Source organism: Polypterus senegalus, chromosome 12 (genome assembly GCF_016835505.1).
Source record: "Polypterus senegalus isolate Bchr_013 chromosome 12, ASM1683550v1, whole genome shotgun sequence".
Classification (NCBI taxonomy): Eukaryota; Metazoa; Chordata; class Cladistia; order Polypteriformes; family Polypteridae; genus Polypterus; species Polypterus senegalus.
Genome location: NC_053165.1, coordinates 156368575 through 156383586, shown reverse-complemented (window position 1 = coordinate 156383586; position 15012 = coordinate 156368575). Strand labels below are relative to the sequence as shown.

General features: G+C 43.0%; 1 protein-coding gene across 1 annotated transcript in view; it reads left to right on the top strand.

The window, feature by feature from the left end:
- The window catches only part of lmx1al (LIM homeobox transcription factor 1, alpha-like), a 167765-nt gene extending 153028 nt beyond the window's left edge, over positions 1–14737 (top strand). Inside the window, exons 6-9 of the mRNA XM_039770416.1 lie at positions 3538–3615; positions 6271–6391; positions 11554–11712; positions 11801–14737. Of these exons, the coding sequence (XP_039626350.1) occupies positions 3538–3615; positions 6271–6391; positions 11554–11712; positions 11801–11958 (516 nt within the window). The 3' untranslated portion in view covers positions 11959–14737. The remainder of the gene's footprint in view (positions 1–3537; positions 3616–6270; positions 6392–11553; positions 11713–11800) is intronic.
- Positions 14738–15012: the final 275 nt, after the last annotated feature.

Genomic DNA, 15012 nt, shown 5'->3' with positions numbered 1-15012 from the left:
AAAACCTGTCGGTGGCAGGGTGACACCAAATCCTTCCCTATGTTTCCTTCAGATCAGTCACCCAAAGGAGGCACACTATGCCCACACATTTGACAAATTGTGCTCTGTAATCTGCCTAGCATGGCCATGAAAGATGCTATATAAAATAAAAGGTATTGCTTCTTACCATTTAGTTCCTTTATAACATAGTTTGTATTTATTTTCTGTTTAATAGTTGTTTTTGTTATGTTTAAATGATCATTTTCACTAGCTACGTAAAGGTAACAGAACACATTTTAAAATATTTGATATTTGCTATCTCTTAAAGTTTACCCTCTTTTTTAATTTTGTCAGATTTTTCTTATATATAATGTTTGTAACTTATTTAATAAATGATATAAAAAGGCCACAATGGTATCGTTACAGCCTTTAAAATTTCTTGTGAATTTCCCCTTGGGATTAATAAAGTATCTATCTATCTATCTATCTATCTATCTATCTATCTATCTATCTATCTATCTATCTATCTATCTATCTATCTTTAACCCCAAATGTTAACAGGTTAGGGTGCTAAAAGGAGCCTGATGTTTCACACTGGCAGAGACGAAGTACTTTGTATCTTGAATGTTGTGTACTTTCAGTCAACATAGTAAATATATGAGTCTAATTACAAGTTGAGAAGTTGGAGTTTATGGTATTATACACTGAGAAGTTAGAGTCGGAGTTGGAGGTACCATAAATTGAGAAGTCAGAGTTGGAATCAGATGTATCATAAGTTGAGAAGTTAGAGTCGGAGTTGAAGTCAGAGGTATCATAAAAAGAGTCAGTTGTATCATAAATCGAGAAGTCAGTATCAGAATCGAAGGTACCGTAACTTGAGGAGTCAGAGTCAGTGGTATTGTAAATTAAGAAGTAAGAAATACTATAAATTGAGGAGTAGAGGTTTGAGTCGGAGGTACCTTAAATTGAGACGTTAGAGTCAAAGTCGGTTGTCTCATAAATTGAGAAGTCTGAGTTGGAGTTGGTGGTATCATAAATTAAGAAGCTGGAGTCGGAATCGAAGATACCATTAATTGAGAAGTCAGAGTCAGAGTCAGTGGTATCGTAAATTAGGAAGTCAAAGGTCAGAGTTGAAGTCGAAGGTTCCAAAAATTGAGAAGTCGAGTCAGAGGTACCATAAATTGAGGAGTTGGATTCAAAGGTACCATAAATTGAGAAGTCAGAGTTGGAGTCAGTGGTTTCATAAATTGAGGAGTCAGAGTTAGGATCAGATGTATCATAAATTGAGAAGTTAGAGTCGGAGTTTGAGTCGGTGGTATCATAAAGACAGTCAGTATCATAAATCGAGAAGTCACTATCAGAATCGAAGGTACCATAAATTGAGGGGTCAGAGTCAGTGGTATTGTACAGTATATTGAGAAGTAAGAGATACTATAAATTGAGGAACAGAAGTTTGAGTCAAAGGTACCTTAAATTGAAACGTTAGAGTCAAAGTCGGTTGTATCATAAATTGAGAAGTCTGAGTTGGAGTCAGTGGTTTCATAAATTGAGGAGTCAGAGTTGGGATCAGATGTATCATAAATTGAGAAGTCAGAGTCGGAGTTTGAGTCAGAGGTATCATAAAGACAGTCAGTATCATAAATTGAGAAGTCACTATCAGAATCGAAGGTACCATAAATTGAGGGGTCAGAGTCAGTGGTATTGTACAGTATATTGAGAAGTAAGAGATACTATAAATTAAGGAACAGAAGTTTGAGTCAAAGGTACCTTAAATTGACACGTTAGAGTCAAAGTCAGTTGTGTCATAAATTGAGAAGTCAGAGTTGGAGTTGGTGGTATCAAAAATTGAGAAGCTGGAGCCGGAATCGAAGGTACCATTGATTGAGAAGTTAGAGTCGGAGTCAGTGTTATCGTAAATTGAGAAGTCAAAGGTACCATAAACTGAGGAGTCAGAGTTGAAGTCGGAGGTTCCAAAAATTGAGAAGTCAGAGTCAGACTCAGGGGTTCATAAACTGAGGAGTCAGAGTCAATATCGGAGGTACTATAAAAAGTGTCATAGTCAGTTGAGAAGTTGGAGTCGGAGCTAAAGGTATCATAAATTCAGGAGTCAGAGTTGGATTTGGTGGTATTGTAAACTGACAATTTAGAAGTACCATAAATTGAGGTATCAGAGATAGAGTCAGAGGTATCATAAACTGAAAAATCAGAGTCAGAGTCAGTGGTGTTGTAAATTGAGAAATCAGAGGTACCATAAAAGGAGGTGTCAGAATTGGTGTTGGAGGTACTATAAATTGAGGAGTCGGAGTTTTAGTCAGAGGTATCATAAAAAGAGTCGGACTCAGCTGAATCATAAATTGAAAAGTCAGAGTTGAAGGTACAAAAAATTGAGAAGTCAGAGTCTGAAGTACCATAAATCGAGGAGTTAGAATCAGAGTCAGAAGTACCAAAAAAAGAGTCGAGTCAGTTGTATTATAAATTGAGAAGTTGGAGTCGGACTCGGAGGTATTATAAATTGAGGAGTCAGAGTTGGAGTCGGAATCAAAGGTTTTGTGTACCGACTCCATAGCCCAGCTAATGTGTACCGTCTTGGTTCATCCCATGCCTGTTCTCGGTATCCTTTCATCCTCTCTTGCCCAGGGCAACCTCTCTTGATCGTGTTCCCATAAAGCCTGCTTTCCAGACCGTCATTTCAAACTGTGTTGGTCACCTTCAGTTTGCGTCACATAAGTATTTAGCAACCAAATATTTTTCACTAGGCTATTTGCTTTGTTCTCATTGAATGGATCCATTTTAAACTCCTTTTTTGTAAAAATCACAAATTTGTCACAGTCAAGAGTTTAACCTTTATTTCACAGAGTCCTGGGTACCATCATTTTCTTTGTCCATCCATCCATTATCCAACCCGCTATATCCTAACTACAGGGTCACGGGGGTCTGCTGGAGCCAATCCCAGCCAACACAGGGCGCAAGGCAATAACAAATCCCCTGGCAGGGCACCAACCCACCGCAGGGAAATCATTTTCTGTGTGGAGTTTACAAATATTTTCTTTGTCTGTGTGGGAGTTCTACTCCATTAATAAATTTAGTTGGAAGCTCTAAATTGAAAGTGAGAAAGTGTGGGTGGCCTGGCACTCAGTCCAGCGTTGGTTCCTGCTTTGTGCCCAGTGTTGCTGGTTTAGGCATCAGCTTTCTATGACATATAACTGGATAAGCAGGTTTGAAATGGATGAATGTACATGGTTTTGTGCTGACTATTGTGGATGTGTGCATGAGTGTGTCCTGGCTCCAACCACTACTTTTCAGGATAGACTCTGAAACCCAATTATGACCATGAAGAGGCTCTGATGAAGACCATTTAATTTCATCCCAATTGAAATCAAATGAAATCTGAGAAGACCAGAACCAGTTCATGGCTTAAAGCTAAGTCATCACGTGTCGGATTTTTCTTCTACATTACAGTTCAAGGACAATCCATCCATGAACACGACCATGTGGAGAAATCTACAAAGCATTTGTTTGAATTTCTTCTCTGACAGACCTCTCCTTTTCCATGTGCAGGTTCGAGAAACACTGGCAGCAGAGACAGGCTTGACGGTCCGTGTGGTCCAAGTCTGGTTTCAGAACCAGAGAGCCAAGGTGAGAATTGTTTCTTTTGCCTTTCAGTGTCAGGTATTGGGATCTTAAGGAGCAACACTTTGAGGAAATACAGAAAATCAGAACATTTCATGTGCTGTCCACCATAGTAGAATGACAGCAGTCCAGGAGAGCCATAGTATGATGTTTCAGCCGGGGACCCCCATGCTGGGCTACAAATCCATGTTTGATGTTGTTTTGCTAATTTTTTTAATCATTTATTTATGTTAATGTTTCTTTTGTTTATTATCTGCATTGTTTACTATGCCAGGGTTGGGTTCCATGTGTTTTGTGATTGGTTCTCCAAGAGGTAGGGCCACCTTCCAGTCACCACTAGGAACCGCCCTCCAGCCTATGAATCCAGAGGGTGTCCTGTAGTTCCAGGCAGATCATTTGAATGCACTGGGATGATTCTGTGTTTTTGCTATTTTTTGTACTTTGTGTGAATGTGGCAGTGCGGGTCGTGCTCTATGCCCCCTCTTCCAGTTTTGGGAGCCTCTTGAACCCAACACCATTAGTAATGAAACCGGATGAGCTGTGCAATGAGGACAAATCACACATGGAGCAAGGGGAAGGTGTAAAAGTGTCCCATGCTTTTATTAACAAACCAAAATTAAAGTCAAGTCAAGTCAAGTTGGGGAGCATGCACTGGTTGCCGCACCCACTACATGACGAAACAACTCAGGATCCCGGTTTGCAAACCCCCCCAGGCAGACACGCGATCCAGTCCCACCTTCCGGAAGTGACCCTCTATCTGCCGCAACCAGGAGTTACGTGGGCATCCCCTTGGCCTGGTCCAGCCACTCAGGTCCCCAACAATGAGGATCTTACGAGCCGGATCACCCTCGGGGAAACGCACCACATGGCCATAGTGTTGTAACTGATGCTCCCTCACAATGCAGGTAAAATCAAAGTGTCCAACTAAATAGCGCGGTACTCAAAGTTAATAAATAAACAATCCATAAAAAACAGGTGACTGTGGAGGTTAAAATCCCAGTAAATAATTCCATTGAAAAAACATGGTTAAAATGCTGGCTGGAAGCTGTCCTTTATAAAAACCTGGTGCCTTCTCCTTTTAACTGGTGGGTCTCCAGCTTCTTCTATATGAGTCTTGCAACAGGGGACTCGCCCCCAGCTGCAGCTGACCTTACTTCAGGTCTGGTTGCCTTTCGCCTCACTCGCTGGACAAAACGGCCATGTCGCTCACACAGGGGCTAAGCCTCCCAAGCCTCCCTGACTCCCACTGCCTTCCATGGCCTTACGTGGCGAGCCGTCAACCGTCTTGGTCACTCCAGCTTCTTGAGATCATTCAGCTGGAGTGACCACTTCCATCTGCCTCCTCGAGTGTCGGCCACACACTCCTTTCAGGACTACAGCTCTCTCACTCTCTCCCACACCGGCTCTCAGCTCCTCCTGCCTTCTTCTTCTTCCTCTAACCTCCACTCTCTCTTTCCTTCTCTCATTTTTTTTTTCCCCTTCCACACTCACGCGTCTCCTTTTTATAATGGGGACGTGGCACAGCTGTGGCAATTAGCTGCTCCCAGCATCAATTATGGATACGGGCGATCCCGCACCTGTGGACTCCTGTGCGGAAACTCCAACGCCCACGTCGTGCCCAGGAACCGCTCCCACCACACTGCCACACCCCCTCCTTAAGCTGAGAGTGTGGAGATTATTTATTTAAAAACTGGCCATCAGCTTAGAGCCACGGACCCGCTATGTCACAGTGAATTATTCGTTTTTCTGCTATTCTGCTCTGTATTTTAAAATTTGGACTGGGTTACTTATCTGCAGTGGGCTGGCACCCTGCCTGAGGTTTGCTTCCTGCCTTGCGCCCTGTGTTGGCTGGGATTGGCTCTAACAGACCCCCGTGACCCTGTAGTTAGGATATAGCGGGTTGGATAATGGATGGATGGATTACTTATTTTGAGGCAAAGTAACATTAGCAGACGACTTGCTGATTGTGCTGCACATGATGGCTGGATCAGGTGGCAGGCTGCTGTACCAACCTATGAGAGTCTGCAGCATCATGGTGGCATATGTATGAGGTTGATTAGCAAGGTCCATGCTGTGTATGGTTGTTTCAGTGTGGCAGCTGGGTGGGATTCAAAGTGCATTTATGTGTTCGCATTTACAAAATGGAGGCACAGTGGCGCAGTGGTAGCGCTGCTGCCTCGCAGTTAGGAGACCTGGGTTCACTTCCCAGGTTCTTCCTGTGTGGAGTTTGCATGTTCTCCCCATGTCTGTCCTCCCACAGTCCAAAGACATGCAGGTTAGGTACATTGGCAATCCTAAAATTGTGCTTGGTGTGTTGTTGTGTGTGTGTGTCCTGCAGTGGGCTGGCGCCCTGCCCGGGGATTTGTTCCTGCCTTGCGCCCTGTGCTGGCTGGGATTGGCTCCAGCAGACCCCTGTGACCCTGTGTTAGGATATAGCGGGTTGGAAAATGACTGACTGATTTACAAAATGACTGTGTTTATAAAGCGTAAATTGTGCACAAATGTGTATACTCCGGATTTTATACATTTAAACTCAATTTTTTTTTTCATTTGGAGCACAGATTTTCCTGTTTTTTTTCCACACACATACTTTCAAATTTTTATGAACGAGACCCTTGGACGGCCTGATGACACAAGCTACACCTTGTTGGTATCTTTCAGATGAAGAAGATTGCTCGTCGCCAACAGCAACAGCAGCAGCAACAACAGGAGCAGGAACAGATGGGGGCATCCAGGCGTGGGCCAAGTAGAGGGGGCAGACAGAGCAACGAGGACAGCGAAGGTGTGATAAAACAAAACTGGGAAGAGGGAGGGGACACGTGTGGGGGAGGGACTATGCAAATTAAGTAGTCTAATCACAGAGAGAAGACTAGCCACCAGCGCCCTTAGAAAAACACAAGGCATGGTAGGAATTCTCCAGGGTATATGAGCTTCCCTACGGTGGGCTAGTGCCCTGCCCGGGGTTTGTTCCTGCCTTGTGCTTTGTGTTGGCTGGGATTGGCTCCAGCAGACCCCTGTGACCCTGTGTTAGGATATAGCAGGTTGGATAATGGATGGATGGATATGAGCTCCCTAAAGATCCATGTGAAGATCAGAACTGAAATGTGTACAATTAATTAAAAGAATGAAAACTTTCAGTCCATTTTTGCCATTGTTTTCATCGTTCCCTTTTGGCATTTTTGTTGGATTCTGAGAAACAGTGGAAGATCTAAAGCCAAGGGGGACACAATGTTGTCATTCTCCCTGTTAAAGAAGGAAATCCAGTTCTGCTGATCTTTTTTCAGACAGTCAGAGTCATAATGGAATCATTTTGCACTTCTGAACATATTTGTGTTTTTCCACTATTGTGATGTGTACAGTTGTGTTTGAAGCTTGTGAACCCTTTAGAATTTTCTATATTTCTAATATTATACTTGGTCATTTATTTATTAAGGAAAATTATCAAATATTACATATTTGTGAGTGGCAAAAGTATGTGACCCTTTGCTTTCAGTATCTGGTGTGACCCTCCTTACTAAACATTTCCGGTAACTTCTGATCATTCCTGCACACCGGCTTGGAGGAATTTTAGCTCATTTCTCCGTACGGAACAGCTTCAACTCTGGGATGTTGGTGGGTTTCCGCACTTGAACTGCTCGCTTCAGGTCCTTCCATAACATTTCGATTGGATTAAGGTCAGGACTTTGACTTGGCCATTCCAGAACATTCACTTTATTCTTCTTTAGCCATTCTTTGGTAGAACAACTTGTGTGCTTAGGGTCGTTGTCTTGCTGCATGACCCACCTTCTCTTGAAATTCAGTTCATGGACAGATGTCTTGACATTTTCCTTTATAATTCTCTAAAATAATACAGAATTCATTGTTCCATCAATGAAGGCAAGCCGTCCTGGCCCAGATGCAGCAAAACAGGCCCAAACCATGATACTACCACCACCATGTTTCACAGATGGGATAAGGTTCTTATGCTGGAATGCAGTGTTTTCCTTTCTCCAAACATAACGCTTTTCATTTAAACCAAAAAGTTCTATTTTGGTCTCATCCGTCCACAAAACATTCTTCAAATAGCCTTCTGGTTTGTCCACGTGATCTTTAGCAAACTACAGACGAGCAGCAATGTTTTTCTGGAGAGTAGTGGCTTTCTCCGTGCCACCCTGCCATGCACACCATTATTGTTGAGTGTTCTCCTGATGGTGGACTCATGAACATGAACATCAGCCAATGTGAGAGAGGCCTTCAGTCGCTTAAGGCGCTTTTCCACTGCATAGTACGGCACAGCACGGTTCAGTACAGCTCACCTTGGTTCGGCTCGGTTCAGCTCGGTTTGCGTTTCGACTGCAGTTTAGTACCGCTTTAGAGTGGGCGGGATTATTCACGTGTCGTTATAGTTGCGCCGCCTCTACTGCCGTGACACCGTGGAACTTTTACAACAACACGCAGACAACGACAACACTTTAGCTCGACGATGCGTAAGGGTAAGCATCTAAAAAAGCACATCACTAGCTAACTTTTATCACTGTTGCAAAGCAAAAAAAGAACTTAACTGCCAGTGTAACATTAAAATGCTGATTCTGTATATTACAGATCTTCCACATTTTGCAAAAAAGTCGCCGCAACAGACCATCTGTTTGGACATTTAACCGTGCTTCAGAGTGGTGGGATGTGATTGTTCCCGGTTTTACAAACACTCAGTGGCTGGAGAACTTTCGAATGTCTGAAGAAACATTCATCCACTTATGCAACAAACTGCGTCCAGCGATGGAGAGACAGGACACAAACTTCCGCGTGTGTGTACCTTTAAAGAAAAGAATAGCCAGTGACGCATTAATGACGATTTTCTCCGGCCAATCAGTGACCAGCAGTTTACACGTCCACGCTTTTGGTAACGGTTCGGCGCGCTTGGAACCTCGGCTGAGGTGGTACTAAAAAAAGGACCAGGTACCAGGTACTGTTCCCAGTGGAAAACCCCCCAAAAGTGAGCTGAACTGAACCGTGTCGTGCCGTACTATGCAGTGGAAAAGCACCATTAGAAGTTACCCTGGGGTCCTTTGTGACCTCGCCAACTATTACACTTTTGGAGTGATCTTTGTTGGTCGACCACTTCTGGGGAGGGTAACAATGGCCTTGAATTTCCTCCATTTGTACACAATCTGTCTGACTGTGGATTGGTGGAGTCCAAACACTTTAGAGATGGTTTGGTAACCTTTACCAGCCTGATGAGCATCAACAACTCTTTTTGTGAGGTCCTCAGAAATCTCCTTTGTTCGTGCACGTCCACAAACATGTGTTGTGAAGAGCAGACTTTGATAGATCCTGTTCTTGAAATAACACAGGGTGCCCACTCATACCTGATTGGCATCCCATTGACTGAAAACACCAGACTGGAATTTCACCTTCAAACTAACTGATAATCTGTGAGGTTCACATACATCTGCCACTCACAAATATGTAATACTAGCAAAATACCCGTGCTTTGCAGCGGTGAAGTACAGCCTTAAAATTTTTATTAAGAAGAAAAGTAAACCTTTTTAAACTGAGGTAAAATATACCAATAATTATTTGTTAAGGATCTCTTTGTATACCACATTGTGAGTTCAGCCCTCCGGTTGTAATATGACCAAGCTGTGCGCTGAGCTTACTCTTGAGCATGTAACGTACAGTTGGCCATGTGAACAGTAATCTTGTCTCAAATCTCACAGCTTGGATTGCTGCTGTCATAATCGGTTTGAGTTTCATGGTTTGTTTCAATTACGACAGTATTTGTAGGACTTGTGTTGAAGTGACATTCAGCATCTGTCAAGCGTTGTAAGCATACAACCAGTTTCATCGATAACTTCACATCCAGCTTTTGAGAGTTTAAACAATCATAAACATCAAAGTGTCCACTACTGAAATCGTCACCTGTCAATCTAAGATGTTTAAGAGGCATTGGCGGTTGTCGAAAGGTGTAAAATATTTGGCCACTTCGGTACACTTAAAAGCGACAACCAAACAATTCAGTGGCAGCCATCAACTCACATGCAGATCCATAGGTGAAGGGCTTAAGCATTTCACTCTTCTAGTGCTCCTGTGTAGTCTAATTACCTCCTGTACCGTCATCAGTCCACACCTTGAACCTGTCCAGTCACTCAATACATAAGACACAATGTTCCTCCGGATATCAAGAAGTGAGCCTGATATGGCCGTGCAATATGTAACAAAGAGAATGGAAAAGGTAAGTGGTATCTCCGGGCATGGAAACCACTCGGTAAGTGACAGTTCTTTGATTGATGGTGATCTCCTCGATAGACATGTTAATGGGGGTACGGTTGGAACAATAAAGGAAATGGGTACCTGAACAATGTAAAGTAAGTCTAAAATACCTACACAATAACTATAATCGTAATAAATGAACAATAAAACAGCGGAGAAGCCGTGGATTAAATAAAAAGGCTGTAGTTATCAACAGGGAGACGTGAATCCCGTGGCGAAGCAAGGAAGGGAATGTAGAGACTGGAGCGACGGACGGCCTTATACAGGCAGGCAGCCAACATGGAAGTTGGTCCCCCATCCCAACGCCGCCTCACACGGTGACTGAGCTGCAGTCTATGGACGTATATATGTGCGTAAGTAGGATTCAGTTAGCGTTGGGAACCCGCGTACCAAATTTCTTGAAGAAGGGCCCATAAGTAACAAAGACCGTTGAAACATTCAATATGGCGGCTGACAGTGGCATCATACCACCGAAATAAGTACGTACATTGGTTTCGGTTAGCGCAGGGAAGCCGCCTACCAAATTTCGTGAAGATGGGGCCATAAATAAGAAAGTTCAACATGGCGGACGTTGTTGACAGTTATGACCATTATGTGTAGAATTTCGAAATGAAACCTGCTTAAATTTTGTAAGTAAGCTGTAAGGAATGAGCCTACCAAATTTCAGCCTTCTACCTACACGGGAAGTTGGAGAATTAGTGACGTTGGAAAGTTCAATATGGCGGCCGACAGTGGCGTCATACCATCGGAATAAGTACGTACATCGGTTTCGGTTAACGCAGGGAAGCCGCCTACCAAATTTCGTGAAGATGGGGCCATAAATAAGAAAGTTCAATATGGCGGACGTTGTCGACCGTTATCGACCATTATGACCGTTACGTGCAGAATTTCGAAATGAAACCTGCTTAACTTTTGTAAGTATGCTGTAAGGAATGAGCCTTCTACCTACACGGGAAGTTGGAGAATTAGTGATGAGTGAGTGAGTGAGTGAGTGAGTGAGTGAGTGAGTGAGTGAGTGAGTGAAGTGAGTGAGTGAGTGAGTCAGTCAGTCAGTGAGGACTTTGCCTTTTATTTGTATAGATTCGATCGTTTTCCTCAATAAATAAATAACCAAGTATAATATTTTTGTCTCATTTGTTTAACTGGTTTCTCTTTATCTACTTTTAGGACTTGAGTGAAAATCTGATGATGTTTTAGGTCATATTTATGCAGAAATATAGAAAATTCTAAAGGGTTCACAAACTTTCAAGCACATCTGTATGCTCATTAGGAGCTAGTCTACCTAGGCAGGCACTAACACCTACCTGTATACAATCATGCCAGCAAATCAGTTCCTGTGAGCTCAGCCATGCGTTTTTCATTTTTTGTTACTTTTAATCAGTTCTTTTTAGCACCACGTGCTGTTCCCTACTACAAAAACCTAGACAAATCCAATTGCACTGTTTGTGCCTTGTAAGGATTTATTTATGTTTAGTTTTTGAGACTGGCGAATCGTGACACGAACAACAACTTAAGAGAAGTTAGGTTAGAGAAACATCAGGAAGTCAGAGACTCCCCCCTTCCATTGATAGGATGGGGTGGATAGAGCTTATATCATCCATGACAGTTTTTCCTGACCTCCTCCCTCCACCTAAACACCGCTGCCTTTTTCTCCCTTGCCTTGATTTTCTTTTTTTTTTTCTCTTTCTACCTTAGATGGCTCTAGCATTCACGGTCTAGATGGGCTCATGACTCCGTATTCTACCATGCCTCGCCAGCAGTTGTTGACCCTGGATCAGAATATTTACGCCAGCGATTCCTTTCGGCAAGGCCTCACGCCTCCCCAGATGCCAGGGGATCACTTGCACCCCTACGGTAATGAAGGTGGTATCCTGCTGCAGGGTGTTTTTCTCTCATGGGTTCAAGCCCAGCTGACTTTGGATTTTCTCTACCTCTCTTCCAGATTCGGAGTCTGTGTTCCATGACTTGGACAGCGATGGCAGCCTGGGACACCTCGGCGACTGCCTGATAGCAACAGCAGAGACTGGACTACTGCAAGCACGGGTGGGAAACCCCATCGACCGGCTCTACTCCATGCAAAGTTCCTACTTCACATCATGACATGCAGAATGGGGGCCACTCAGGTGTAGGACAGCCCGTGCTGAACAGCGGCCTGATGGCCTGCACGCACTGGCCCTGCCTAGTATGGTGTGTTATGGCAGCACTTTCTCTTTGCTAGACCAGTTCCCACTGACAACCAGCAGACTTCAGAATTTATTTTCTCCACTCGCTTTCATCCAACTGCCTTTTGGACAAGGGGCTGCACCATATGAGACAGGGTGATGGTCACGCTTATCCAGGGTGGAGTGCCGTTGGCTTTTGTACATACAGTGTATTTTTGTTGAGTCCGCCCATTTTCAATGTTACTGAACTCTTAAAACACTGCCTCGCCAGTTAAAGGGTTTAAATGCCACTTGACTGACTTTGGGATGAGAGACCATCCAGTTTGCAAAGGATTCTAGTTTAATGAATGGAGTCTGCAAATTTGAGCTTTGGAACTAGATAACTGAAGTAAAAAAAAACTTTCTTGTTTTTCCTTAGAAGAATAATAGACAGGTAATCTAGATATGTGATGATCCATATGTGATCTTTTCTGGCTGTTGCTCCTCGTATGCCACCTCCTTTTCCTCTTATTTGAGCTCCATTTCCCTGGGTTTCCTCTCAGCATGTTAGATCAATCTGTCTTGCTCTTTGAACTCTAATCTTGTCACCTTGGTCTTCCTGTCCAAATCCTAATCCCCAGTCACCTCCACCATACGCCATACCATGACTCTTGAATGTAACTGTTATGGATTAAGAGTCCCAAAGCACTAAAGTTCCAAAGCACACTCCCAAAAATGCTCCCTAGAGGGGGAAATCCCATCAAAAACCCTGGCTAAATATAAAAAGGGCCATGTAGAATTTTTATAAAAATGCAAGATTTATTATCATAAAAATGCGCTGTAAGTACTGTTTGGGCGGAGTGGTGGCTCTGAGGCTAAGGATCTGCGCTGGTATCCCGAAGGTTGCCGGTTCAAATCCCCATCACTGCCAGAAGAGATGCTGGGCCCTTGATGCCAGGGGCATTGTACAATGGCTGACCCTGCACTCTGACCTCAAGGGGTATGCAAAAACTAACCAATTCCTCATATGAGAAATTGTATAAGGAGAAATAAAGAATAAAAAAAAAAGTATGTAAGGCAAAAAGGAGATGCCAGCAAGACCAATCCAAGGCAAACAAGTCCCAATACTCAATCCAATGGCAAATCAAAAAAACAGAACAAAATGGTCCAAAACTCCAAAGCATAGTAAAAACAAAAGTAAGACCCTACAATTTTATAAAGAAGAGGGCAGTTCCCGCAAGTGACTGGCAGGTGGCCCGACCTCTTGGGGAACCACCCACAAAACACATGGTACATGACACTGGCAAAGCAAATCCACCAGAAAAATATCAAAGGTAACGCTGATATAAAAAAAAATGGTTTAACAAAAAAAAAACGAAAAAGGATGTAAAACATGGATTTGAACCCCAGCCTGGGGAGGAAGCCTGACTGGAACATAACAGTAACAACCATTTGTATCTCCAGATAAAAACTGTGTCCCCCCAGTCTATGTACCTGGCCATACAGTCAACTCGTGTTTCCCAGACTTCATTCAAATATAAAGCACACGTTAATAACAGAAATACATTTGGTCCACGCACGGTCAACTCAAGTCACAGAGAGGCCATTGAGCCTGTTAATAGGGATGTCCATGCCTGGTCTACTCATTCCAGGTCCTAGATGTTACCCCACCAGCTCAGGCTCCATTTATGACATTAATGTGTCACGTAGCCTTGTCCAGCTCGGGTCACCTTAGATTAAAATAAAACTGGTGACTCTAAGGCCATGTCACATTACATGACTTTTCCAGTGAAATTCAGTTGTAGCCTTCATTTACATAATCCTAGCAAGTCAAAATAATTACATAATTTGGCCTTCATTTACATAATCCTAGCGAGTCAGAGACAATTGTCGACATGCACCCATGAAGCTAGTTGTGCATTGTGACATGCCCAGCTACTCAGTCCAACTGGTCAACAAATCACCTCGATAAAACCAAACCGATTTGATTTGTCGCAGAGTGGTTTTGAGTACATGAGAGCTGACAACTAATGAGCGTCCACCTGAAAGTGCAGTGTATAGAATGCAGTAATGACGAATATGGAACATGGGACCTTAATGAATAAGAAACATATATGGCTGATGTCTCATGTTTTATGTACCACGACGTAATGGAAAAAAGAAAAAAGGGCAGAGACTGGGGCTGAACTCACTGCACCTGTTAACCCTTCATACAACACTGGCTTCATCAGGCAGCGCGCTATTGGCCGTCACAAAAAGGGGTGAGGCTGACTGTGCTGGAAGGCGGGAAGCTCAGTCACTAAATTTGAACACGGCCAGTGATTTTCAGTCGCTTAAATTGACGTGGCCCATCGATGTGAACAGTCGACAAGGACCACAGTCTGGGTGTGTGTGTTTGGGGGGTTATGGAGAACTCCAGATAAGAGGAGGGTGTACTGAAAAAAAAAATTGTGTGGAAACAGCCTGTACAGTATTTATGACTTTTCCTTCATGTCATCTGTTAAAAGGTTACCTAAATCTTTCTTTTTAAAAAAGAAAAATGCAGAACCTTTGACATTAGTTTGTCTTGGTCTTAACTCATTGTCTTTTTTAACTGTAAAAAAAAAAATAATGAAAATGGTGAAACTTTTGTATTCTTAGTGTGTGTTGAAAATACTGAGTATTTAACTATTTATGTCGACATGATGTATGTTCTGTAGATTTTCTGCTTGACATTTCAAATAGATGGTTTAACACAATGGCAAAAACAAGGTCTCATTTCTCAAATTTCTTATTGTTTTGTGGGTGTACTTGTTTATGGTTTTGATCTCCAAACTTAGTTCTGTAGGATAGAATAAGATTTAAAACATTCAAGAAAGGTTCTGCAATATGGTTGGCCTCACCTCCAGGATGGTTTCTTGCTATGGAGTGGCTCTGTAATGAAAAGTCGAGGGGCTGGAGTTACGGAAATAATACTGTGGCCTTGCAACTCCTCAAGACCTCCGACAGGTTACTGCCTGGTCAATGTCAGCAT